At 50.6% G+C, this 24,860-nt stretch overlaps 1 protein-coding gene and 2 long non-coding RNA genes across 9 annotated transcripts; 2 read left to right on the forward strand and 1 right to left on the reverse strand.

Moving 5' to 3' along the window:
• Window positions 1-547: 547 nt before the first annotated feature.
• LOC123380865 lies at window positions 548-10,053 on the reverse strand. The gene is made up of 3 exons (XR_006587206.1): window positions 9,924-10,053; window positions 1,294-1,410; window positions 548-990 (listed from the first exon to the last, which is right to left on the reverse strand). It is a non-coding gene; the product is annotated as an uncharacterized LOC123380865 (long non-coding RNA).
• Window positions 10,054-10,658: 605 nt separating this feature from the next.
• On the forward strand, window positions 10,659-12,422 carry LOC109492624. 4 transcript variants are annotated; one of them, XR_006587205.1, is made up of 4 exons: window positions 10,823-10,961; window positions 11,193-11,317; window positions 11,910-12,022; window positions 12,123-12,422. It is a non-coding gene; the product is annotated as an uncharacterized LOC109492624 (long non-coding RNA). The 4 variants fall into 4 exon arrangements; XR_006587204.1 differs by lacking the exon at window positions 11,193-11,317 and adding an exon at window positions 11,357-11,458; XR_002736892.2 differs by lacking the exons at window positions 11,193-11,317; window positions 11,910-12,022 and adding an exon at window positions 11,357-11,458 and having other exon boundaries at window positions 10,659-10,961.
• Window positions 12,423-16,485: 4,063 nt separating this feature from the next.
• Window positions 16,486-20,662, forward strand: MARVELD1 (MARVEL domain containing 1). 4 transcript variants are annotated; one of them, XM_023240804.2, is made up of 3 exons: window positions 16,486-18,683; window positions 19,698-19,915; window positions 20,057-20,662. In XM_023240804.2, the coding sequence occupies exon 1, from the start codon at window positions 16,638-16,640 to the stop codon at window positions 17,157-17,159; it is 522 nt and encodes a 173-aa protein (XP_023096572.1). In that variant the 5' UTR covers window positions 16,486-16,637; the 3' UTR covers window positions 17,160-18,683; window positions 19,698-19,915; window positions 20,057-20,662. The 4 variants fall into 4 exon arrangements, with proteins under 4 accessions (XP_023096572.1, XP_023096571.1, XP_023096573.1 ...); XM_023240803.2 differs by having other exon boundaries at window positions 19,698-20,662; XM_023240805.2 differs by lacking the exon at window positions 19,698-19,915.
• Window positions 20,663-24,860: the final 4,198 nt, after the last annotated feature.

A 24,860-nucleotide genomic window follows, 5' to 3' on the forward strand; every position in this document is an offset into this window, starting at 1 on the left:
CTAAATGACAGTATTAAGAAGGTTTTATACATTCATTGGGCAATGGTCAGTCCATTAGGGACCCACCCTGTCCAAGTTCCTTAACAGGCAGTGCATAGGAGACCCCTATAAGCCCCTGCCCTGGGGGAATTTACAGCCCAGTAAGGGAGGCAGACATTAAAAAGCTTAAAACATTTTAGCAGTGATTACAATTGTAATAAACATTATAGCTAGAAAAGAGTCAAATGAAGGAATCTCAGCTCCTTGTAGGAGGTCCTGGGAGATAGAAAGAAGCAACATCTAAGCTAAGATGTGAAGGAGGAGTTGAAGTTGGTCAGATGAAAAGGAGTGGGTCTGGGAAGAGTGTTTAAGAGAGTATGGCATGTGCTAAGTCTAGGAGGTAGCTGGACTCCTGGAGTAAGGCTAGCAAGGGAGAGATTGGTGAGGAAGCAGGAGGCAGAGGGGGGCCGTGAAAAAGTTTCCATTTGATTCTGTGCAGGGAATACCATTACATATATTTGTTTAATAGGCATTTTATTTTATTTTTAAGTTTATTTTTGAGAGAGAGAGAGAGCACACGACTGCACACAAGTCGGGGAGGGGCAGAGTGGGGAGAGACAGAGAATCTGTCTGAGCGGAGCCAATTCGGGCTCCAACCGTGAGATCAGGACATGAGCATGAGCGAAGTCAGACGCTTAACAGACTGAGCCACCCAGGTGCCCCTTAATAGATATTTTATAGCACTCACCATGTGCTAGTAATGCCAGTCAGCACTTTACAAATGTTAGCTCGTTTCATCCTCCTGACAAATTTGTGTTTTTAGAAGGTCACTTCGGCCATAGGTTGGAACTTGGATTAGGGGGGGCGGGTGTGGATGCAGAGTGCCCGGTAGGTTCTCCATGAATGCTTGTTTACTTGTTTGGAAGATGAGGAGTTGTTTGCTCACTGGTTCAAAAATGGTCAGGAAGGCGCCTGGCAATAGGCAGCTAGGTCTCCCTGACTTCTGAAGACCTGGGGAAATGGCAAAAAGAACAAAGAAATCAGCAATGTTCGTCTCCAATAGAAGGCTGATTGCTGCAACGCCTTTCAGCCAACTGCTTGGCTAAAGAGAGGACTGTGTGGGCTCCTAAACAGGATGGCTGGGCTTCTGAACCAGGGACTGCCTGTACCCTGTATCCTGATGCCAGGAGCTCAGATGAGCCTACCAGGATAGGAACTGGGAACTTGTGGCTTCTGGGTCAGATGTGACTAAGGCTGGGTGGAGAATATCTGGTCTCTCCAAACACTTTTGCAGGCATGTGACCATATGCTTACCACACAATGGAACCATTTCTGTTGTTACAGCTTTATGATTCAGTGTTTCTGATGAGAAGATAGGGCACTAACATCATGCCGGAGTGCAGGGTCTGGGATCCACACCCTGACAGAGCCCTGTTTAGAAGAGAAGGTCGGCTCTGAGGAGTAGAGTCCTGGTGTAATTCAGGCCAAGACTCGGTTTTACGAGGTATCAGATTAAGGTGAGGTGAGTGAGGAATACTCCTTGGGTGCAGTATTTAAGGGGGCACTAAATAATCCAGATAAATATTTTAATGTAGTATTTTTAAAAAGCAAAATGTAAAACATCCACGGTGAACAAAATATCAACACTTAAAATAAAGACAGACCGTTGTTTGTTTTATGACCTGGCGTCATTTTGCAACAGGAATAGTCATTTCCAATCAGCCCACAGTTCCATGCAGGTCACTATTACGTTCCCTGCCAATTAGCTTTAGGAGGGTTGAAAATAGTGTGTGAACAGATTGGGCAACACAAGGCTTTATGTGTGGTCCTGTTTTTTGATGGTAGGGCTTTCATCAGCTTTTTCCATTTGACTCAAAATGTGGAAGGATATTTCGGTACGTGCATATAGGAGTGCGTATGTTTCCTTTTGCCCCCGGCGCCAGTATGGCTCAGCAAGGTGCTAGTTTCTAGGGGAGTAGAGTCTAGGAAAGGGGTTCCAGCTGTTCAGCCTTAAGCAAATACCTAACCTCTCCACTTTTCTATTTTCTCATCTATAGAGTGGGAATAATCATGCCCATCTCTCTGTGTTGCTGTGACGATGAAGTGAGGAGTCACGGCACTCAATATAAACCTTGCTACAGACACTAAACCAGCATTTGACTCCTTCCCTCTCTGTCCTGCAGGAGTTGTTCAAGCAACTCTTACCAGTGCTTCCCCACTGGGGTTGAGATTTGCTCCAGTGGGTTTGTTGCTCTCTGTCCTGTTCTGGAGAGAGCAGAGAGAACGTTCACCCTCAGCTGACAAGCAGTAGTGTGACTCTTGAGTCAGCTCCGTTTTTCCTTTCCCTTTTTTTTTAAGATTTTTTTTCCCAACGTTTTTTATTTATTTTTGGGACAGAGAGAAACATAGCATGAACGGGGGAGGGGCAGAGAGAGAGGGAGACACAGCATCGGAAACAGGCTCCAGGCTCCGAGCCATCAGCCCAGAGCCTGACGCGGGGCTCAAACTCACGGACCGCGAGATCGTGACCTGGCTGAAGTCGGACGCTTAACCGACTGCGCCACCCAGGCGCCCCGAAGATTTTTTTTTTTAATTGTAGAGGTGGGTGGAGAGTGTGAGCGGGAAAGAGGGGCAGAGGGAGGGAGAGAGAGAAAGAATGCCAAGAATGCCATGCTTAGCTCAGTGCAGAGCCTGACAGGGGCTCGATCCCACGACCCTGAGATACGACCTGAGCCGAAATCAAGAGTCAGACACTCAACCCCCTGGGCCACCCAGGCACCCCGACTCTGTTTTTCTTGATAAATGATCCTGGTACTTCTAAACTTTTTTAAAAAGCACCCTTCTTCTTAGGACATTATACAAGGCAACTTACTATAGCCCTCTTCTCTGAACTTAACCAAAAACAGCAAAGTCCTACAGGCAAATAGTACAATATAGAAGCAGTAAAAAACAAAACACAGCAAATGAAAAACCCACACCTAATCTAACCAATGTAGATTATAATTAAAGGTCAGTTTTATATTAGTCTGCTCAGATTGCCATAACAACATACCACAGGCTGGGGGGAGGTTTAACAACAGAAATTTGCTTTCTCACAGTTGTGTGGACGGCAAGTCAAGGTGCCAGGCCATTCAGTTTCTGATCAGAGCTCTCTTCCCGGGTTGCAGACAACAGCCTGCTCACCATGTCCTCCTATGGTGAAGAGAGAGAGCTCTCTGGTGTCTCTTCTTAAAAGGGCACTAATCCTACCAGATCAGGGCTCCACTCCTCATTTAACCTTAATTACTTCCTTACTCCAAACACACTTATATCGGAGGCTGGAGCTTCAACATGTGAATTTTGGGGGGGCACAATTCAGTCCATAGCAAGTATGGACTCACAGTTTTTTGTTTGTATTTTTTTAATGCTTATTTATTTATTTATTTATTTAAATGTTTATTTTTGAGAGAGAGAGAGAGAGAGCAGGGAGAGGCAGAGAGGAAGACACAGAATCTGAAGCAGGCTCCAGGCTCTGAGCTGTCAGCACACAGCCCGATGCAGGGCTCAAACTCACAAATCTGAGTACATGAACTGAGCCGAAGTCAGACACTTAACCGACTGAGCCACCCAGGCGCCCCTGAACTCACGGCTTTTAACAGATAAGTAGGTATAGAAATAAGTGAGTCGTAAATGTATGCATATGCTTAAATGTGTATGTGCACATGTGTACATGTGTGTGTATACACACGAACACACACGAACACACACATTCCCCAGCTGGGTCTGCTGAGAGGGCCTAGAAGCAATGATGCCGCAGTAGGAATAAGCACATTTACAGCCCACATGCTGAGTTCCCAGTACCATGCTCCACAAAAGGAACCACGGTTCCTTGGAGAAATGAATCAACCACTGGGGTTGAGAAATTTCAAGATGATTCTAGAACATCTTGGGCTGGAAAGTAAGGAAGTACTCAAAGAATGATGGAAACATCAAAAGGACTAGGAGTCAGTTGATGAAGGCTCCCATCAGCAAACGCGGAGCATCAAAACAAAGCACGACAGTAACAGATTATAACCCAATGAGTGAAGTGATACCTAAGTCCATAGCAATATGTAAATGAATAAATGAGTACACAGAGGAGAAGAAATAGGCCTCCCTTATGGTAGAATGCCAACCAATAAGTGTAGAAGCAATGGAGCAGCTAGAAAATCCTTAATGGTTCTTACAACAGCCCTGGGGCCAATCATAAAAATAAGGATTGTGGTAGTTTTGCATATTTTCTTTCCGTTGTATATACGTGGTGGTTTGGTACATAGTAACCTTTTTCTTTTTCTCTCTCTTCACATTTTCATTTGTAAGTTTCGTAAGTCATCGGAAGTTCACGTTACCAGCTTAGTCTTCAGTTAACAGTACATTCCGAGGGACTCTGGCAAACTCAGAAGTATTGAATACAGACTGTTGGGACTGTGTATCTCCCTATTTTGGAGACAGGATGTGAGAACTTCCAAGAAAGCGAGCTGTATCTCATTCGGTGGAAATAAGGAGTTGTTTCATTGTGGTATGGAAGTCCAAATGTATGTAAAAGTTTGCGTACGGAAGATGCGTCTCCAAAGAGGTAGACTGTGCCAGTTATCTCTGGGATAACGGAGCAAAGGCCCAGAAATATTTCTTTTTCCAGCTGGCACACTGCTCAGCTTTGTCAGTAGAGGGAGCTGGCAAGACACCGTAGGAGGAAGGGTTTCTCTCCTTGGTTCTGGTGTGTCCTGTCGCTGAGCTCCTGCAGCCTTCGAGGCTTCTCCAGGGCCGGCTCCTGGAGTGCACGTGATTTTTCAGGCGCCAGGTCCTGCCGTGTGGGCTCCCGCAGTGGGGGCTCCCTCAATGTGCGCGCCTCGTTCAGTGCCTGCAACACACAGTGGCTACTAGCTTCCCTGAGCCACCTGAGTGGCTTTGCAATAACTTTTGAGGTGGCTCCCTGTGAATGATTGCTCCCAGCACCCCACCTTGCTAATTTCTGGCAAGTTCTACAAGTGCGGCACCTCAGTGAGACTTCTTTGCCAGCCACTGAGCCACAGCTACTACGTCCTTTCTAAGGAGATCTGAATCTTGGCCTCGGTGGGAGGGAGGGGGAAGAAACCTCTTCTTAAGGGTCCATCTCAGCTCTAGAGGTAGGGGCTGTTCCTTATATCATCTTTTCCTGTGTTCTTTAGAGTTATCTTTAACTTCTTGTGAGCCAATGCCTCAGCACTCCATTATAGTAAATAATCCCTTGCATTGAGGTTTCCTTATTCAAATGACGTGTGGTTTCCGTCTCATGATTGGACTTCGGCTGATCCAGTGGACAATGGCGAGACTGGTAGGTTGGCGAGGATAAAGAACCTCAAGTGGAAAAAAAAAAAAAAAACAAAAAAAAAAACCTCAAGTGACAGCAGGCTTCTGTCTTACAATCTAGTGATGCACTGGGAACCAGTGAACTGGGTGTCCAAGTTCGTTCAGAAAACAATATCGAAAATAAAACTAACACATGTGAGCGCTAAGCTCTTTACATCTCATGGAATCCACACAACAGCCCAGTGAAATCATGCTGTTAATCTCGTTAAACCCGTGAAGAAGCTGAGGTTGAGAGATTTGCAAGATGTCAACGTGCCCTCCAGGTACCACGACTGCTTAACAAATCACCCCAACACTGAGGGGTATAAAATGACTATTTTATTATGCTCATGGATTCTGTGGGTCAGGATGTTTTAAAATGTACTCAAGCTCGGGGCTCCCGGGTGGCTCAGTCGGTTAACTCTTGGTCAACTCTCGGTTGACTCTTGATTTTGGCTCAGGTCGTGATCTCACGGTTCATGAATTGGAGCCCCGCGTCAGGCTCTGTGTTGACAGTGTGGAGCCTGCTTGGGATTCTCTCTCCCCCCCCCCCCTCTCTGCCCCTTACCTGCTCTCACCTTCTCTCTCAAAATAAATAAGTAAACTTAAAAAAAAAAATGTACTCGGGATTTTGGTTTTGTTTAGGAATAGTGAGGCCAACAGATCAGGAGATGGCTGTCAGTGAAAAGACAGTTTGTTACTCGCAGTTCCTCAGAGGAAGGGACAGGCCATGCCACGTGGGGCCACATGGCGAAGCACCAGGGTCATTCAGGAGGCAGAAGGAGCAAGAGAAACGCATGGACATGAACTCTTACTGTAGTTTTTATGGGAAGAAATGGTTGCAGCAAAGTAAGCAGGCTAGGCAGGTTTAGGATAGTTTGAATAATTCCAGCAGGCACGGGGCTTAGGGACTGTCTCCAATTGTCTGATACCTTCCCCTGGGATGATTAGGGCAGAGGAATGTTGCCTCTGGGATGATTAGGGCAGAGGAATGTTGCCTCCTGGAGTGTAAGAACCAAAATAGAGGAGGTGGTTTGGAGTATGGGCTCAGGATTGGTTGGTTTGCATGTCAGAGGCATGCTCAGCATCACATGATCTGCTATCTTTAGGAATTAGCAAAATCTTGGAGGGAGAGTCCCTCCCTGGCTCTGCAAGGTCCCGAGATGTCAAAACATCATAACACACAGAAAATAAAAAGCACGAATGATACACAGGAATTCAGAGAGTGCACGGAGGAAGCGGCTTGTCTCTACTCTACAATGTCAGGACATCCGCTGGAAGTCTTGAATGCTGACGTTGCCTTGACAGCCGGGGGTTGGAATCATTTGAAAGCTCATTTCTCATGTCTGGTGCCCAGGCTGGGGGAACTTGAAGGCCAGAACTTCTGACTGGAGTGCTTCAGTGGCTTGCCAATGTGACCTAGAACATGGGCTCCATGGTGGCTCAGGGCTACAAATATGAGTTCTCGTGAATCAGGCAGGAGAGGCTTTGTCTTTTGAACAGAACTTAAAAGTCATACAGTGTGGTTTCTATCATCCTCTTAGTTATAACCGAGTCACAAGCTTACCCAGATTCAGGGGAAGAAGCATAGACCCAACCTCTTGATGGAAGAGGAATCAAAGAATTTGGAGCCATTTTGTTTTTAAACCTCCGCGGAGTGGAACTAGGAGTCAGACCTCAACAGTTAGGATCCGAACCCTCCTTGCTTCATTAAGGTGCCATCATAAGAAACAGAAATCTGTCTGTTATCTCAGGTAAAGAAGTGGGGAAGGAGGTTACTGTAAAGCAACAGTGAGCGCACAGAAATGAAGTCTCGCTGAACAACCTGGAGTAAGTCATAGGCAGCTGTTCTTCCTCATCATCTTTCGTCTCTGCAGAGCTGCCTGTGATGGTTACTTTTTTTTTTAATGTTTATTTATTTATTATTTATCTTTGAGAGAGAGTGTGTGCCAGCTGGGCAGTGACAAAGAGAGAGGGAGACAGAGAATCTAAAGCAGGCTCTGCGCTATCAGCTCATGAGGCTTAACCTACAGAACCACCCAGGCACCCCGCTGTACTGGTTAATTCTATGTGTCAATTTGACTGGGCCACAGGGTACCCAGATATCTGGTCAAACATTATTCTGGGTGTGTCTGTGAGGGTGTTTTTGGATGATGTTTTTGGATGAGATTAACATCTGAATTGGTAGACTGAGTAAAGCAGATTGCCCTCTCTAACGTGGGTGGGCCTTGTCCAATCAGTTGAAGGCCTGAATAGAATAAAAAGGCTGACCCTCTCACAAGTAAGAAGGACTTTCTCCTGGGGCATTTGGCTGGCTCAGTCGGAAGACTGTGCAACTCTTGATCTCAGGATTGTGAGTTCGAGCCCCGTGTTGGCTGTAGAAATTACTTAAATAAACATAACACTTAAAAAAACAAAAGAACGGGGTGCCTGGGTGGCACAGTTGGTTAAGTGTCTGACTCTCGAGCTCGGCTCAGGTCATGATCTCACAGTTCGTGAGTTTGATCCCCGTGTTGGGCTCAACGCTGATGGCACAGAACCTGCTTGGGATTCTGTCTCTCCCTCTCTCTGCCCTTCCCCAGCTTGTGCTCTCTATCTCTCTCTCAAAATAAACTTAAAAACTTAAAAAAAGAAAGAAAGAAAGACTTTCTCCTGCCTGACTGTCTGAGCTGAGACATTGTTTGCTTGTTTTTCCCACCTTTGGACTCTAACTGAAACACTGACTCTTCCTATATCTTGAGCCTGCAGCCTTTAGACTAAACTACACCATGGCTCTCCTGAGTCTCCACATTGCCAACTGCAGGTCTTGGAACTTATCAGCCTCCATAACTACACCAACCAATTTCTTATAATAAATCTGTATGTGTATGTATATCTATATCCATCCATCCATCCTGTTTCTGTAGACAACCCTAATACACTGCCCTTTTCTCTGCAGATCAGCTTCCTCTGCCAACTCAGAATTTCTGTTCCCCCTAAATTTGCCTCATGCACTGACTTTGGTTACTGCAGCACTAGCTCCATTTAGAAATGACCGTTTGGCCAAATTCCAAAAGAAGGAATCTGATAGGTCCAGCTTGGGTGGGACGTGGAGGTGGGGAAGTAGAGGCAGAGCTTCATGGCAGAAATATACCATCTATATCTAGAGCCACCACTCCGACAGGGGCTGTGGGTACAGGCAGAAGACTGCCATGGGAGAGACCGGCAGGCCTCCTAAAGCATTTCGATGCCACTGAAGACTCTCGCTCTTCTCTTGATTCCTGAATGCCATGACATTAGCTATTTTGGCATCTTCCTGGTGGGTCAGGACAAGGTCCCCTTGGTCTCTAGTGGCTTCTAGTGGGTTTGATCTCTTTCAGCCACGGCAGCCGTGTCCCACTCTGCCTGTCTAGGTTAAGGGGGGTGGGCTTTCTTGGCAGTAGAGCGAAAACCAGAGTTGGAGAAAATCTCCATGATGCTCCCCATCCGTAAGAAGCCCCAGTGGGAATGGGAGTTGGAGACCAAGGGGGTAGTGGAGGAGAGACCACATTTGCTTTTGCTCTGCGGTTTCAGTGAATAATGTCTTATAAAGGGTCTTATGAGACTGGACCTAAGGGGCAAGTTCATGGTTAAAGTAGGTTCAGGGAATCTCAGACAGATGTAGTGTTTCCAGTGGTCTAAAAATCTAAATTTAGTTCCTACCTTAATCTTTCTGCCTCTCATTTTCCTCAACTGTCAAGTGGAAATAACGAATTACCTATCCCCCATGGCTGTTGCCAGGGCCAAGGAGGAGACGCAGGTGAAACACGCAGCACAAAGCGTCATCTGATGGCAACCCTGGGCTCTAACTCAGCCTTTGGGCCTCATTCCTCTGGCTTTAAAGCTCCAGCTGTGGGTGAGGTAGAGAGTTAGGGGGACAAATCACCCCTTCCTGGAGACCCTTCACATGGTAGGCTAAGGTATGGAAACAGCATACACAGGCTCCCCAGGTGCAGATCTTGGGACCTGTGACAGCCACACCCACTCTCGCGGCCCCCTGCCTGGCCCCCTGCCTGCTGACCATTCTACAACAGGGATCGGTCTCTTTGTCGCCGGTCAGGGGCAGTCCTCTGATGTGTCCTCCAAGACCAAGGCTGAAGTCCGAGATATACGCACTGATTAAAAGCCCGGATTTAGTGGGGCGCCTGGGTGGCTTGGCCGGTTAAACCTCTGACCTCAGCTCAGGTTATGATCTCACGGTTCGTGGGTTCGAGATCCACATCAGGCTCTATGCTGACAGCTCAGAGCCTGGAGCTGCCTCAGATTCTGTGTCTCCCTCTCTCTCTGTCCCTCCCCCAACTCCCTCTCTTTCTCAAAAATAAACAGACATTTTTCAAAAATTAAAAAAAAAAACACCTGGACTTGGGGATCACATATTTGAATTCCATTCTCCATTGGATGTGTGCCATTAGATAAGTCACATAAGCTCCCTGCGCCTCGGTTTCCTCATTTTAAAAGTGGAAGTGGTTTTAATGACCCTCCGTCACAGAGCTATTGTGAGAAGTAAGCGAGACAAGTGTGGACAGCACCTGGCATGGTGCCTGGCACATGGAAGGCACTTTTCAAATGTTGGTTCTTACTATTGAGCCTCTGCCGCTTTTATCCAAGGCTGACTGGCAGGGTGGTGGTGATTGATTCAATCCATCCTGGCTCTAGGTGTCCATCCTGAGGCCCTTCCTTTCCTCAAGAATGAGGTCTGCTGAGGTCTGCACATCCCCATGACGGGTCCCAGTAGGAGGTCATCTTCGGCACCTCATGGGTGGCGGATTCATGGCGAGGTCTCAGGGGCATCTACCTTGGTCACTCACGGTTACTTAGTCTTACGGACCCAGCCTTGCCAGCCAACGTTCTGGGCGGCTTCACGCAAAGATAAGCCGCAGAGGGTACCTGCGGCTCCTAGTCTGGTCCTGGCCAGCTTCTCCTGGAGCGTGAGGGCTGAGCTTTGCCAGAGTCGAATGCCCTTATCACTTCCACGCCCCCAGGGCCCCTTGCTTCCATCTGCCCAAAGGTGCCCAGAATCCAGGCTGCCTCGCAGCTCCAGCAAAGGCCAGGTACTCTGTGGGGGCTGGGATAACAAATATAAGAGCCGCCCAGATTCCTACCCAACTCCACCCAGAGGGGGCCCCATCCACCATTCCAGAGGCCCCTGTTCCTACAGCCTGGTGGGAGTTCCCTCGGGAACAGGCCTGGAGGTATGAGCCACTTGACTGACAGATGAGAGTTCACGTCCTGGGCTGGCATACAGAGCCCCTGCCCCAAGTAAACAGTGGATTGTGAGTCAGAAGACCTAAGTTCTAAATCTGGCATTCATGTCATCAATCAGCTGTGTGACCTGGGGCAGGTCACTTACCTTCCCCAGGCCTTAGTTACCCCTGCATAAAATGAGAAGCCTGGAGTAAATGGTCTTTAAGGCCTCTTCCAACCCAGGTATACGACTATAGCCTAATGCCAGGTATAGACGTAGTAGGTGTTCAGGAGATGTTTATTTAGTAATTTAACGATAAGATTCAAGGCAAGATTCTGCAGGTCCCAGCACCCATATACTTCCTCACTATGAGTTTTGCCTCTGCTGTTAGTTAATTTGTGTCCAGTGCCAGCTCAACAGGTATTAAACCAAGGTGAGTTGAGTCTATATATGCGGTACATTTCCCGTAGCCCAGAGACTGAAGACAGGACTGACTGAACATTAAGAGCTGGTCATGGGATCTCCGGGTGGCCACGCATTCCTTCTTGTTCTGGGCATACTGAAAGTCCTTTGCTTTGGGGCTTTGAGTATTCAGCCTCAGTACTTCCTGTTCCCCGAACAGCCTAGTCCCTGCTTTTGCTCACACCGTGCCCTCTGCCTACAGCACCTGGGATTTATCCCGCTTACAAGCCAATAAGCTAGCCTGCTGTTGTTTCATAAATGCTGGCAGAAGACGTGGCTTCCTGAGTCGGGCACAAAGAATTTGCCACTCCTGGCACAGGGAGCAGGGTGAGCATCATCAGTATGTCTCTTTCCCTTGTTCCCTAGTTTCACAGGGATGTTACACATGCGAGAGCTTTGTGTCACAGCTGCGGAGCGCTGAGCTTGGGAAACCCACCGCTGTCCCCTCCTACCGCCGCTACTTTTATCGTAAGCAATAAGCAAGCCTGCTCTCTGTCTTGGAGGAGATGTTCCCTCCTCCCTCAAAGTTGCTGGCTGCAGAACACAACACTGAGAAACGGTTGGCAAACGAATAGGCAGCCGTGGCTTTGCATCCTTTGCCGCTCGGGACCCGTGGTAGACTGCCTTGCCCAACAATGCCTAGCCCCCATCTCTGCTTGTCAAAATTCTATCCACCCTCTAAAGGCACTTCATTCTGAAAGCTTTCCCCAGCCTTCTCCCTTTTGTATTTCCTTGCATCTTCCTCCCTCTTTTCTGTCCACAGCTGTCCCTCCACTACCAGAAGAGTGCAAACAATGTGAGGGCATGAGCGGGTGCTCCTTCTTCCTACACTCCACACCCAGATCATTTGCATCCAGCAGGTGCTTAGACCATATTTGTTTTGGAGGAATCACGATCTGGCGTGCTTACGCTTTTGCAGAGTCTCCCAGACTGCCCCTTGGAATGTCTTCAGGATTCCAGAGGCTAAAAATATCTTCCCAAAGCCACCACTGGCTTCCTTGTAAGGAGCTGGACTTAGCTGTGAGGCTGAAGGTTTGTGCCCACCAGGTGGCGCTCCACCCTTAAGTCTCCAGATGCCTTTTTTAGAAGAGGAAGGACTCTCTTCTCTCACTCTAAATGTTTATTTGGTTAGGTCCCCTGCTCACGGAGATAGTTCGTGCGGCACAACTTCGTCATCAGCCCCGCACCCAGATTCGGCCGCCAACTGCCCGTCCTCGCTCCAGCCCTTCTCAAGACTGGTACCCTGAGAACATTGAGAATGTCCCTCCAGGAGCTGCTGAGGGATGCTGAGAGGAAAGCCCCAGAATTGGCACCAGAAGACCTAGTTTTGAATCTTCACATTGATACTCGCTAGTTCTGTTTCTCTGAGCAAGTTACATAACTTTTCTGGATCCCTGTAATAACAGCTGAGAATAAAATACGGGAAAGTATATATAAGCACTTTGAATATGGACCTGGAGCCAGCCACGCCTGGGCTGCTCCGTCAGCTCCTTGAACATGTTCACCTCCCTTAACCCTCTGAATCCTGGGTTCCCCACCAGCAAATCAGAGTATATAGGAGCACCGGGCTGGCTCAGTTGGTATCGCATGTGACTCTTGATCTTGGGGTCAGTGAGCTCAAGCCCCACACTGGGCGTAGAGCTTACTTAAAAAAAAAAAAAGTGCCTAGAGGGGTTCCTTGGTGGCTCAGTCGGTTAAGTGTCCGACTTTGGCTCAGGCCACCATCTCGTGATTCGTGATTCCAGCCCCGCGTCGGGCTCTGTGCTGACAGCTCGGAGCCTGGAGCCTGCTTCAGATTCTGTGTCTCCCTCTCTCACTGCCCCTCCCCTGCTTGCACTGTCTCTCTCTCTCTCAAAAATAAATAAATGTTAAAAGAAAATTAAAAAAAAACTGTGCCTACAGTATAGTAGGCATTCAATTAACAATGATTGCATATATATTATGTATCCCTAGACCCTAAAATGGTGCCCAGTGTCTAACAGGTGTTTGACGTCCCTGGCTGAAAGGATTTCACAGATGAGGAAACTGAGGCACAAAGCAGTTAAGTACCCCCCCATCCCCCCACCCCCGGCCCAGCACGAGGGAGTGGTGGAGCAGTGATGAATAGCCAGGCAGTCTGCCTCCAGGGTTTGCACCTAAGCCTCTATACTATGTCATCTCACACAGATACGATGTTTACTTCCCCTTTTATTCACTTAAGATATGCATTCGGAGCTTTCTCAAGTCCCTGGAGGCGGGGCTGTGTTGGCAGGGAGGGGCATTAGCCCCTGAGAAGCCACATAAACTTTCTCCCACCAAAAGTGACAGGCTGCTGGGAGACAGACCGGCTCACCAAGCCAGGGGGCCAGTGGACACGTCCCATGACCAGGAGATGAGGGACTAGTTCTGGAGGTAGGGTCAGCCGGGGGACGGAAGTGTGCGTTGTCCCCAAGGTAAGAGGGCCCTCTCAGTTTCTTTGCGGTTCCCACAACTGAAGAGATGTGGAGGGGATCACGTTAGACCAATGAGGAGGAAACCTCACACGGGAGTCTTAAGATCAGCCACGCTAATCACTTAGGTGGCGGTCCCATGCCCAAGACAGACAACTTTGTATGAGGACAGGAATAAAGAGAGGGCATCAAGTTTCTGGGTCTTATTACCATTCTGGCCGGAGTACTAACTTCCAGCCAGATGGCAGGCTTTCTCCTCCCTGTAGAGTTGCCACGGGGGACCGGATTGCAGCCTGAGCAATCCACATAGAAGTGTCCCAATAAGGCCATACTTCTCAAAAAGCCCCTGAAATGACAGTAAAGGAAGAAAAGAGAAAGTACTCACCAGGTTTGCACTGGTTCAGAGTCCAGATGAAAAGACTCGAAGCCCCCTGTTAAGGGCACCAAATGATGGGTTTTTGGGGTGATGATGGGGGTCTGTAGCCTATGGCCAAGAAAGAATTATTTTGTTTAAAATTTTTTTCATGTTTATTATTTTTGAGAGAGAGAGAGAGAGAGAGAGAGAGAGAGAGAGAGAGAGAATGAGCAAGGGAGAGGCAGAGAGAAAGAGAGACACAGAATCTGAAGCAGGCTCCAGGCTCTGAGCTGTCAGCACAGAGCCCAACACGGAGCCCGAACTCACAAACCCCGATATCATGACCTGAGCCCCAGTCGGATGCTTAGCCGACCCAGCCACCCAGGCGCCCCAAGAAAGAATTCTTGAAGACATCTTTGGTGCAAAAAAAGGTGATTTCATTAAAGCACAGGGACAGGACCTGTGGGCAGGAAGAGCTGCACTGGGGTTGTGATGGGTAACTGATTACACACTCTCAGGTTGGGAGGGGGGCAGGGACAGCGTAAATCTCTAAGGAATTTTGGAAGCAGGATTTCCAGGACCTTGGGGGGCTAGCTGTTGTTAGGGAAACACCATTTATTACTGTTTAGTAAAACCTCAGTCATGACAGCCTTCAGACGTATATCAGGGGGTCATAATCATCATACTATGATTGCCAGCACATACCTTGGCAGAGTTGAGATAAAGGAAGTTTCCAAAGGAATTTTTATATGTTAAAGAAGACTTACAGGATCCTGGAGGTTGGGATAATGTTAGGCCAAGATTGCCTTTTGCCCCTAGCAAAGTGTCACCATCAAGGCAGCTGAGCTCCTACAGGAGGGTCACTCTGCCTGTTTCAAGGACTTACCAATGGGCTGTTGACAGTAAGGGAATTTTTCATTTGCCTTTGTTTCCCACATCACTTAAGTGGGAAGCACTTCAACCCCCTTACATCTTGATGAGGGTGATATTAGGGCTCCAGGAAACGGACGCTACAGGTCTGGAGATAAGGCTATGGATAAGATTAGCTTTTTCTTGCAGTTTACTAAGTTTTCCGTAAACTGAAGGAGACTCCTGTCCTGCATGACCGTGACCTCTGTCCGTCAGCCATTTGCTCTCTTTCCTTTCCCCTGTTCTTGGGCAGCCAGGAGTGTCCGAGGAATACCACGCACATCCCACCTGGCGGGGGGGGGGTGGGGGCTGCTGTTAGCCTGTACTTTGCCCTCCGCTTGCCCCACACTCCCTCATCGCTACCACTCAGTCATCCATTCTGCTGACATTTACTGAGCCTCCTACATGCCAGGCAAAGGCAGACAGAGGTGACAGCCAACAGTTGCAACGTACGAGGCTCCAAGTACTGCAGAACTAATGGGGATGCACCCAGTGAGGGCCTGATGAGCCGCCGCCGGGAATCAACAGTGTGGGAGGCTGGACCAAAGGGAGGAGCATCTAAACCTGGAGTGGAAGGATAAGTAGGAGTTTGCCAGCCAAGTGCGGGCCTGGGGATGAAGGGCATTCTGAGCTTATTCGGGTGAACTTAAGAGGTTTGGTGGGGTTGGCATGCCGGGTGGGAGCGTGGGTAAGGGAAGAAAGTGGAAAACAAGGAAAGTGAAAGTCAGTTGGAGCCGTTTTGTGAAATCTGCCCCCAGAAGAGATAGAACTCTATCCCGTGGTCAGTGGAGGAAGCAGGGCAACAATGGGACTGTGCTTTAGAAAGATGTCACACAGTGCACAAAGGTTGGATGGGATGGAGAGAGAAGAGAGACCAGCTGCGATTACCAGCTTCTTGTCTTAGCCCCTCTAGCCCTCATTTCTCCTCCTCGGTAAAACCAGGAAAATAATCGTGTGTATCTCTGAGGCTGTCTTGACGCTTAAATGGGCGTACAGGCAAAGGACGGTGTGAAGCATCATCAGCTTCCACCACCGGCCGTTTTGCCTAGCAGTTAAGCACACGGGCCTTGCTGTCTCTTACCCCAGGGTCCGTGTCCAGGCCATGTTGGGTAGCACATCTTTAATCTGGGCAACCCTGGACGGCAAGGAGGTTTGGAAAAAGTCGTATGGGCCGACAGGACTTGGTTTTGTGGTGTGTGGGAGGGGCAGTGGGGCGTCTGGCGGGTGCCGGTCCCTCTCTCTGATGTCTGAGAGCCCAGGAGAAGTCCGAGGTGGACCGTGGTAGCATATTCCAGACGTCCACGTGAGAATGGATGTCAGCTGAACACCAGCACTGCTGTCCTCCAGCGCCAGGAAAAGACCAGGGGGCCCGGGTGGGCGCTAGGGCAAGAGAAAGTAGAAAGAAAGGGGCCCAGCGAGAGGCTGAGAGAACGCTCCAGAAGACAGCTTTCCCCTCCGAAGCTGGACCGGAGCAGGGGAGGCCGGGAGGGCAGGGCGGCCCCAGATGTGCCAAACTTGGCCGGGGCTGCCAGAGCGGAAGGCCCGCGGTCGGCTGGGGGGTGCGAGTGCCCTCCGCCGCGCCCCGGGGAGGAAGGAATCCGAGCTGGGAGTCTGGCGCCGGCAGAAAAGGGGGGCCGGGGTGGTGAGCGAGGCCCAAAAAGAGGTGGTTGGAAGCCTGGAGGAGCGAGCGGGGGTGGAGACGGGGAGGGGAAGGGGAAGGGCGGGTAGGAGGGGTGGAGAGAGGGAGACAGAAAGAGAGGAGGGCTGTGGGGAGGAGAGAGGGGAGGAAGGGTGGGGAGAAGGGGAGAGGAAGCGCCGGGAGGTCTCGGAAGGACGCGCGGAGGCCGCCGCGGGCGCAGCGGGCACGTCGGCCGGGCCGCCCCCGCGAGCCGGGCGCCGCCATTCCGCTGCTCGGGGCGCCGCCGCCGCCGCCGCCGCCACCGCGCCCGGGGCCATGCTCCCGCCGCCCCCGCGCCAGCCGCCGCCCCAGGCGCGCGCGGTCCGCGGGGCGGTGCGCCTGCAGCGGGCCTTCCTGCGCGGCCCGCTGGGCGTGCTGCGGCTGCTCCAGCTGCTGGCCGGCGCCGCCTTCTGGATCACCATCGCCACGAGCCGGTACCAGGGCCCCGTGCACTTCGCGCTCTTCGTGTCGGTGCTCTTCTGGCTGCTGACCCTGGGCCTCTACTTCCTCACGCTGCTGGGCAAGCACGAGCTGGTGCCCGTGCTGGGCTCGCGCTGGCTCGTGGTCAACGTGGCGCACGACCTGCTGGCGGCCGCGCTCTACGGCGCCGCGACGGGCATCATGATCTCCCAGACGCAGAGCCACAGCTACTGCAACCTCAAGGATTACCAGATGGCCTGCGCCTACCACGCCTTCCTGGCGGCCGCCGTCTGCGGCGGCCTCTGCCTCGGCCTCTACCTGCTCTCGGCGCTCTACGGCTGCTGCCGCCGCTACCAGGGGGAGCAGGAGGTGGCGTGAGCCGCCGCGCCGCGGGGCGGGGACCCTCCCGACACCGACGCCCCCGTCCTTCCTGCCGCCGCCGCCCCGCGCGCGTGCGCCCCGGCACCCACCCGTTGCCCCGCGCTCCCGCCGCCGCCCGCGCCCAGGCGCCCTGGCCCTCAGTTCCCGCCCGACGGCAGCGCCGCCGCCCACGACGTTCGTTTCCAGGGACCCGGGCAAGGCCACGTCCGAGGAGGTGGCCCCCACGCTCAGCCTGGCCGCCCGAAGCGAAACCTCGCGGTTCCTCGTTCCCTTCCCTGCCGAGAGCGAGACGTGTACAGGCGCCGCGTAGATCCGGGGGAGGCTCCCAATTGGAACGAGCGTTTGGCTGCGCCACTGCCCCCTCCTTCCCCACCCCGCGGTCGGAAGAGCACCCCCGTTCCCTGGCCCCTCTTCCAGCCTCGAGTGCCGTGAAGGGCAGGCTCGCAGCCGCGGGCGGAGCTGGGGACAGGCCTCCACGGGTCCTGGGACGAGCGAAGAGTTTTCGTTTTCGTTTGGGATTGTGTGAGCATCCAGCGCAGTCTGTGCTGTGACGTTGGGGTGGGGCCTGTCTGCAGAGGTGAGGATGGATTGGAAAGGCCCGCGGGCTGCACCTTTGCACCTTTGGAGTCTTCTCTCCCTCTGCCTGCTCAGCCTTTGTCCTCGCGGTTCTTGGAGGCCAGGCCCAAATGCACACGACTTTCCCAGGCCTCACCTTACCAGCCTTCCTCTCAGGGGCTTCTACTCCACCCCCCCCCCCCACCTCCCAGTTTCTTTTTGCCTTAGGGATCCCACAGGACCGTAAGGAATGTCAGGGTGAGCCTCACCCCTTGCTCTTGGGAAAGCCGGAATAAGATTGGAACCCCGTTGCGGACTCCCATTAGAACCCTGTTTCCAGACTCCCAGTCCAGCAGTTTACATTAGAGCAGTGGGTGTTCCCAGGAGCCCTGGTTCGGGAGCTATCCTCTAAAAGGGGGCTTCACTGCCAAATGGGTTTCTCAAAGGTGCTATCTCCTCTTGGAGATTCACGAGGCTTGTTAGCATAGGTTCTGAGAAGTCCGGCTGTAAAAGAAGCCCAAGTAATTTAGTTTACAGTGTTAACTGCCTCTGGACCTGGACCAATTAGTTTTTGCCACCTAAGGCTTCCAAGCATCCCTGTGCGGGCCTGGCTGTCATTCATTCCTAAGGGATACAACCCACTGGCTACAGTATGATTGAAGATCTGGGGTGCTCCTTTTATTTACCAGGGAATTTCTGTAGCTGAGGGAGGGCCTGACCCAGTGAGGGAGAAGATGGCTGTCCCTGCCAGGCCCCTGAGAGACCTGGGAACTGGTGGATCTGAACATTCCTCTACATTGTTTGCAAAATGAAGCCAAAGTCATCCAGGTGGTTTCCAAGTCAATTGGAGCATTACCTGTAAGAGATGCTGGCATTGACTGTGACCAACTGGCGGGAGTGGGGCACAGTCACCAAAGAGAAGAAAACTCCCAAGCTGGGGTGAACAGCTGGCCCAGCCTCCGTAAGGTAAGGTGCTTCTTGATTTTTCTGGAGGGGTGATAGGCCTTGGAATGAAACACACAGAGCTCCCTTTTTTGAAAGTTAAGAGGTTTTTATTCAGAGCAAGTTGGGCAGGTGGCCACAGTGTCCCAAGAGTTGTGCTAATTCAGCCTTTATGCTAAATCCTTCAAAGATCTGCTCTTTGAAAAAGTTCAGCCACGTCTGGGTTAGAAACTAGAATAGGGATGGCCAGAGTGTGTTTGCGTGAGTGTGTTTTTAAAGCCTAGGCAGAGAGGTGTGAGGCTTTGCTGTTGCATTTGTGAAGATCTGGATGGGAGTGTGGAGGGTCACAGCATCTATCCAGGGCTCCTTTGTGCCTGGCACTGCCTGAGGCACGTGCCATGTGTTTCGTTCTCTGAACAACCATACTGAGGTGAGTTCTGGTGCTCCCATGTTGCCTAGGAGGGAGGTGAGGCACAGAGAGGTTAAGTATCTTGCCCAGAGTCTCCCAGTTGGTGACTGGGGAGCTCGGATCTGGACTCTGGCAGTTTGGTCTCTTCAGGACCGGGCTGGACTGTGTACAGTAGGGAGTCAATACGTGTTAGATGCTGTTAATGTGGTTACTTTAAAAAAAAAGTTGGGGTGAAGTATAAATATACATAGCATAAAATTGACCATTCAGCCATTTTAAAGGGTACAGTTGGGAGGCATTAAGCATTTTCACATTGTTGTGCAGCTGTCACCCACCATCCATCTTCAGAACGGTTTTCATCTTGCAAAACTGAAACTCTGTCCCCGTGAAAATTGTGGTTATTTTTGTGGTGGTTGTTGTTGTTACTGTTATCTTCTGCCCTTCGGGAAATCCTGGAACACCGAGCCCTTTGCTGTCTCATTTAGGCTGGAGTCCTGCTGCCTTACTCCGGGAGGGGCACCGGCTCCTTCAGCTCGCACCACTGGTGCCAGCCAGAGCCTGGGGCTGGGCTTTGCCGGGGTACTTGGAGGTGTGTGGGACGCCCAGTGACTTCGGTTCTTCTGTTGCAGGTTTCCACGTTGCTGAGGCCGTGGAGGTTCCCGTAGCCGGTCATGCGACCTCTCCACCCCCCCGGGCTTGCTTCCCTGGGCAGGGGGGCGCCTTTCTGGCCTGGGCCAGCAGAGGGCTGCGGAGTGGGGAGAGCCAACGAAACGATGACCTCTGCCCAGCAGCTTTCCGCCAACACTATCCAGTGGGAGATCCGGGATGAGTGAAGATTCGTTTTACTGTAACACAAGAGAAATCCTGATTCTCCTTGTGCTGACTTACTTGGGCACGAGATTCCAGACACCTGGAACTGAGCCGTGCACCTCTGTGCTCTAAACAGTGGGTTTTGGCTCCAGCTTTTTTTTTTTTTCTCTTTTTTCAGATCACCATTTAAGCTGCGTATTCAGCTCAGAACCAGCCCCCCGAGGATCTCTTCTTAGCCCCCCTGCTCACGGTGCTCTGTCTGTGGCCAGGCGACCTTACTCAGGAGTAGACATCTCCTTGGCCTTCCTTCATGCTACCTAATCCATCCAGATGTGCCTGAAACATTCCAGAGCTCACTGGCTCTTCTAGATGTGCCTTCCTGCTTGGCCTCCAGCTGCCTCTCGAGATGTGAGAAGGACCTGTAAAACGGCCCCCTCCCCCACCCCCACCCCCACCCCCTCCTTCCCCTTGAGGCCCTGTACCGTGGAAAGGACTACCTGACCTGGCCCAGAATTTTTGAATACTGGAGGCAGTCTCATTGGCCTCCCTCATTAGACTCCAGGATTCGGTCCAGCCCGAGACCACTGTGGGCTCCTACCAGTCCAAAAGTCTAGGACCGCTTGCAGACCCAGGAAAGGAATTTTCTAGTGTTCTACAAAGGCCAATAGAGAGGGTGGGAGTGGGTGGGGTGAGGACCGGTGGCGAGAGGGGACCAATGTGCCTCATTTAATAGTTTAGTTGTGATGACTGATTTGCTTTTCTGAATAAAGTTTGGTTTGTCTGATCTTGGTGTACGTGTCTTCCCTCCTGGCCTCCCGCAGTAACTCCGTGTACTGGGTGCTCCCGGCCTCCCTCCATCTTCTCATTATGCCGCACTGTCCTTTTGTCTGCCTCCCCAGCTTCCGATTTCCTTCTGGGAGGAAAAGAAACATGAGTTCATGGCTTTTCAGCGCACTTAGGGCAGGACACAGGGGCCAAAGGGAAGAAAACTGCCTGTGTCTGCCCCTGACAAAAGCTGGTGGGAATTCCAGAGGCTCCTATCCTGGCTCTCAATGGTCCCTCTGTTGTCGGAAGCTCCGCTGCCCAACTGGCAGGCACAGAATGACTGTGGTTATGGAGCCACAGAGTCCTGTTCTTATCCGACTCCGGTATTTTGCAGAAAGGGGAATGAACCCCAGGGTGGAGTGGCAGCTTGCCTCATGTCACAGAGCTGAGCGGGGTCTCTCGGGGCTCAGGCTCCGGTGCTCTGGCATTGCCTCCTGGACACACCCTACCTGCTTTCCTCTGGGTTCCAGCCACGCCCCGGTGAAGAGATGTTTTGGAAAGGGCAGGAAAGAGGAGTTAGCAGGCTTCCTTGCCAGCTGCTCCTTCCTGTGCCCTGAACCTGAAGTCTGCAGCCAGAACATATAATACTGGCAGATTGCAAAACTCACTTAGAACAGCTCCAGGCAGGGATCTGACGCTGGGTGTGTTCACACACCCTTCATGGTCTGGATTTCCAGGGTTGAGCTGAGCGTCCGACTTTGGCGCAGGTCATACGGTTCATGGGTTCGAGCCACGCGTTGGGCTCTGTGCCGACAGCTCAGAGCCTGGAGCCTGCTTCAGATTCTGTGTCTTGCTCTCTAGGCTCCTCCCCTGCTCATGCCCTGTCTCTCTCTCAAAAATAAATAAGCTGTAAAAAAAGAAAAAAAATTATGCTTCTCCTTGCGTGACCTTGTTTGATCTAGTCAACAATCTTAATGGTTGGCATTGTCAACCCCAGTTAATGGGGAAATAGAGCCTCAGAAGGGCCTTATCCATGGTCACACAGCTGACAGCGGTAGCACTGGGACTGGGAGGTAGATGTTCTCTCACTACCCTTGGCAGCTGGTGAGTCCTTGTTGTCCTCTGGCATCTCTGAAGTTTAGGTGGAGTTTGGTTTTCACTCTTGGAGACCAGGTGTTCAGGAATGGTCTAACCTGACATTTCCTGCTCATGGGGGGAGGGCACTTTGAAATAAGACACTGCTCTTCAGGGACATAATTGAGCCCATTTGAGTCTGGGGAACCCGAGGGATTTGCTCATTTAGGTCTATTACTTTTCCTGTTTTTCTAAGGATGGGGGTGGGGTGGTCAGTGGTGAAAAAGGAAAGCTAATAAACCTACATTTTCAGGGATAAAAGGGAAGAGCAGGGGTGTGAGAGAGAAAGGTCTGGTTAGCACCATTGATTTACATTTTTATTGTTTTATTTGTTACAGTAGTTACTTGTAAAATAAAGTACCAATATATACCCATTAAAAAAATTAAACTATACAGAAGGATACAAAGTAAAAAGAGAAGCCATTCAATCATCCTAATCTCAAACCCTAGAGATAAACCATTGCTAACTATTAATTCCCCTTCTTTAATTTTTATAACTAATGAAACTTCTATGGATCTGTGTGCACACACGTGTATACATACATACATTAGACTCTTCTACAACTTGCTCTTTAAAATTAATGATAATATAATTCTAACCCTTTCTAAATGCCCATGCAAATAGTCAGGGACTGCCAAGAATTTTTTTGTACTTTCTGGAATCTTTGTAAATTTCTCACATTGGTTAACTTTGTCACTCCCTTGGCTGCTTCCTGTAGAGATCTTAGTAAAACCCTTAAAAGGGGGTGGGTCCTCTTTTACAGATGAGTGAATGGAGGCTTAGGAGGGGATGGGACTCTCCAGGTCTGTGCTCTCTGTACCTCAACACGGCCAAGAGTAGCAAGGAGCGGAAGGACCACCGGGGTGGCTGCATTCCACTTCATAGCCAGTCTTGGGGGAGAGGAACACCAGGGACCAGGGTGAGGGGACAGCTGAAAAGAAGTGGGGAGGGCCTGAGGCTCTCTGGGCCCTGTAAGGCAAGGGAGAGGTATGTTGGGGAGGTGGCCGGAACCCAGAGGAGGGCACCTGGCAGAGCCAGCAGGAAGGTGTGGAACACCCACACGAAATCCCGGTTAGGTTCCTCATCTAGGTTCCATTTTGCTGCCCCGTCCCACAACCCCATTCCTTTTGAACTGGATGGCTATTGGGGATGCCACAGGCACCAAGGCTGTGATGGTCCTTCCTCAGCACTGAGATTAGGGCAAGCTTCCAGAGTCAGTTCCTCTGCAGGCTCTTATCTGTATCTCCCCCAGGCTGAATGCAGGGTCTCCTTGCTGCCATCTCCAGGAGTCCTGATGGGGCGCTCTGATGCCCCACTTTGTAAAGTGCTTCTTCTTCCTCTTCTTCTCCTTTTCCTTTTCCTCCTCCTCCGTCTTCTTTTAAGTTTATTAATTTATTTATTTGGAGAAACGGAGAGAGCTCAAACGGGGAAAGGGCAGAGAGAGAAAAGGAGAGAATCCCAAGCAGAGCCCAGTTCGGGGCTCGAACTCACAAACTATGAGATCAAGAGTCAGATGCTTAACGACTGAGCCTCCCAGGCACTGCATAAAGTACTTCTGAGTCAAGGTTGGCAAGAGGGGAGAAAGGGAGCTAACTTGCCAAAGTGGCTGCAATGAACCATGAACCTCATATGAATGAATACCTCATATAACATCTCTTAGCAACCTCACAAGCCCAAGAAGTATTAAATACCTCCATTTGCTAGACGTGGAGATAGGCTCAGAAGGGTAAGCTGATTTCCCCAGGTCACTTGACTCAAGTGACAGTAACAAGATTCAAACTCAAGTCTGTGCTACCATGCCATGCTGTTTCAGAGGATTTCCCAGCAGAAAAACTGTTTCTTCCTGCCATCCAAAGACCCTATCTAGAGCTACGCTGGAGTTTGTATAGTTATATTTTGAGCTAAGGCAGGCAGGAAAGCCTGTGAAGAAAGTTATATCGTTACAAATCCAAATTATGTCAGTTACTCTCTTCTCAGTGGACGATGAAGTTAGGTTTAATCAGCTCTCTATGCTGAAACCACGCTCTGGATTCCTGGAGACAGTCTCTCTGCCTGATGTAAGAAGGACTAAGACTGCCCCTGCACTCAGCCCCCCCTTCCTCTTGAGGCCTCATGCGGTACGTATGGCCACCTGACCTGATCCCAAACGTGGATACGGAACCCTCTGCCTTTCGAAATCTTGTTCTGTGCTCTGTGCTGTCTCCTGTGTTCCCCTGGGCAGTTAATATGACTGGCTCTGATTTTTAGGTGAGCTCATCCTGTGATGTCAGAAGTGAGGCCAATCTCTTATTGTCTGCTCCTAGGCCTTTTACTAAAACTCTTCATGTCACTTTCATCACTTACTACATGGAGTTAACGCAGGTGGCTACCTCACTGGTCTGTGGGAAGGGCTCACTGAGACGATGCACCCAGATCAGAGCGCCTGGTGACTGATCACTGCAGGTCAGCTCTCAGTTATGTAATGTTGACCTGGAGAGGGGAGGAGGGCTTCGGATATAATGCTTATAAAATGCTGAGCCTGAGCCACAGTAAGTGCTCACAAATGTTAGTTCCCTTCTCCCCGACTCCACCCTGGCTCTCTCCCCACCTGAGAAATGACAATCTCACCACCCATGGATTGATCCCTCTACTGTTCTTTCTTGCGTTCAGATTTGAATTTTCTTTTTTTTTTTATTAAATTTTTTTAACGTTTTTTATTTATTTTTGGGACAGAGAGAGACAGAGCATGGACGGGGGAGGGGCAGAGAGAGAGGGAGACACAGAATCAGAAACAGGCTCCAGGCTCTGAGCCATCAGCCTAGAGCCTGACGCGGGGCTCGAACTCACGGACCGCGAGATCGTGACCTGGCTGAAGTCGGAGGCTTAACCGACTGCGCCACCCAGGCGCCCCCAGATTTGAATTTTCTTGAAAGACAGCACAGAAGTGTTAAAGATTAGTTATCTGTGTGAAGGTCGGGACCTTCTTCTTTTCCCGAGGATCCAAGGGCCTTCTTTGCTTTCCTTTTTATTTATTGCTTTTTCCAGTCCTGGGAGCCTGCTTTGTGCTCCAAGCCGTATCCCCTTCTGCCTCCTTTTGGCCTGG

This window comes from Felis catus, chromosome D2 (assembly GCF_018350175.1).
Source record: "Felis catus isolate Fca126 chromosome D2, F.catus_Fca126_mat1.0, whole genome shotgun sequence".
Lineage (NCBI taxonomy): Eukaryota > Metazoa > Chordata > Mammalia > Carnivora > Felidae > Felis > Felis catus.

Excerpts from the sequence above, each read along its gene's own strand:
- MARVELD1 (XM_023240803.2), top strand. The coding sequence starts at position 16,638 with ATGCTCCCGCCGCCCCCGCGCCAGCCGCCGCCCCAGGCGCGCGCGGTC.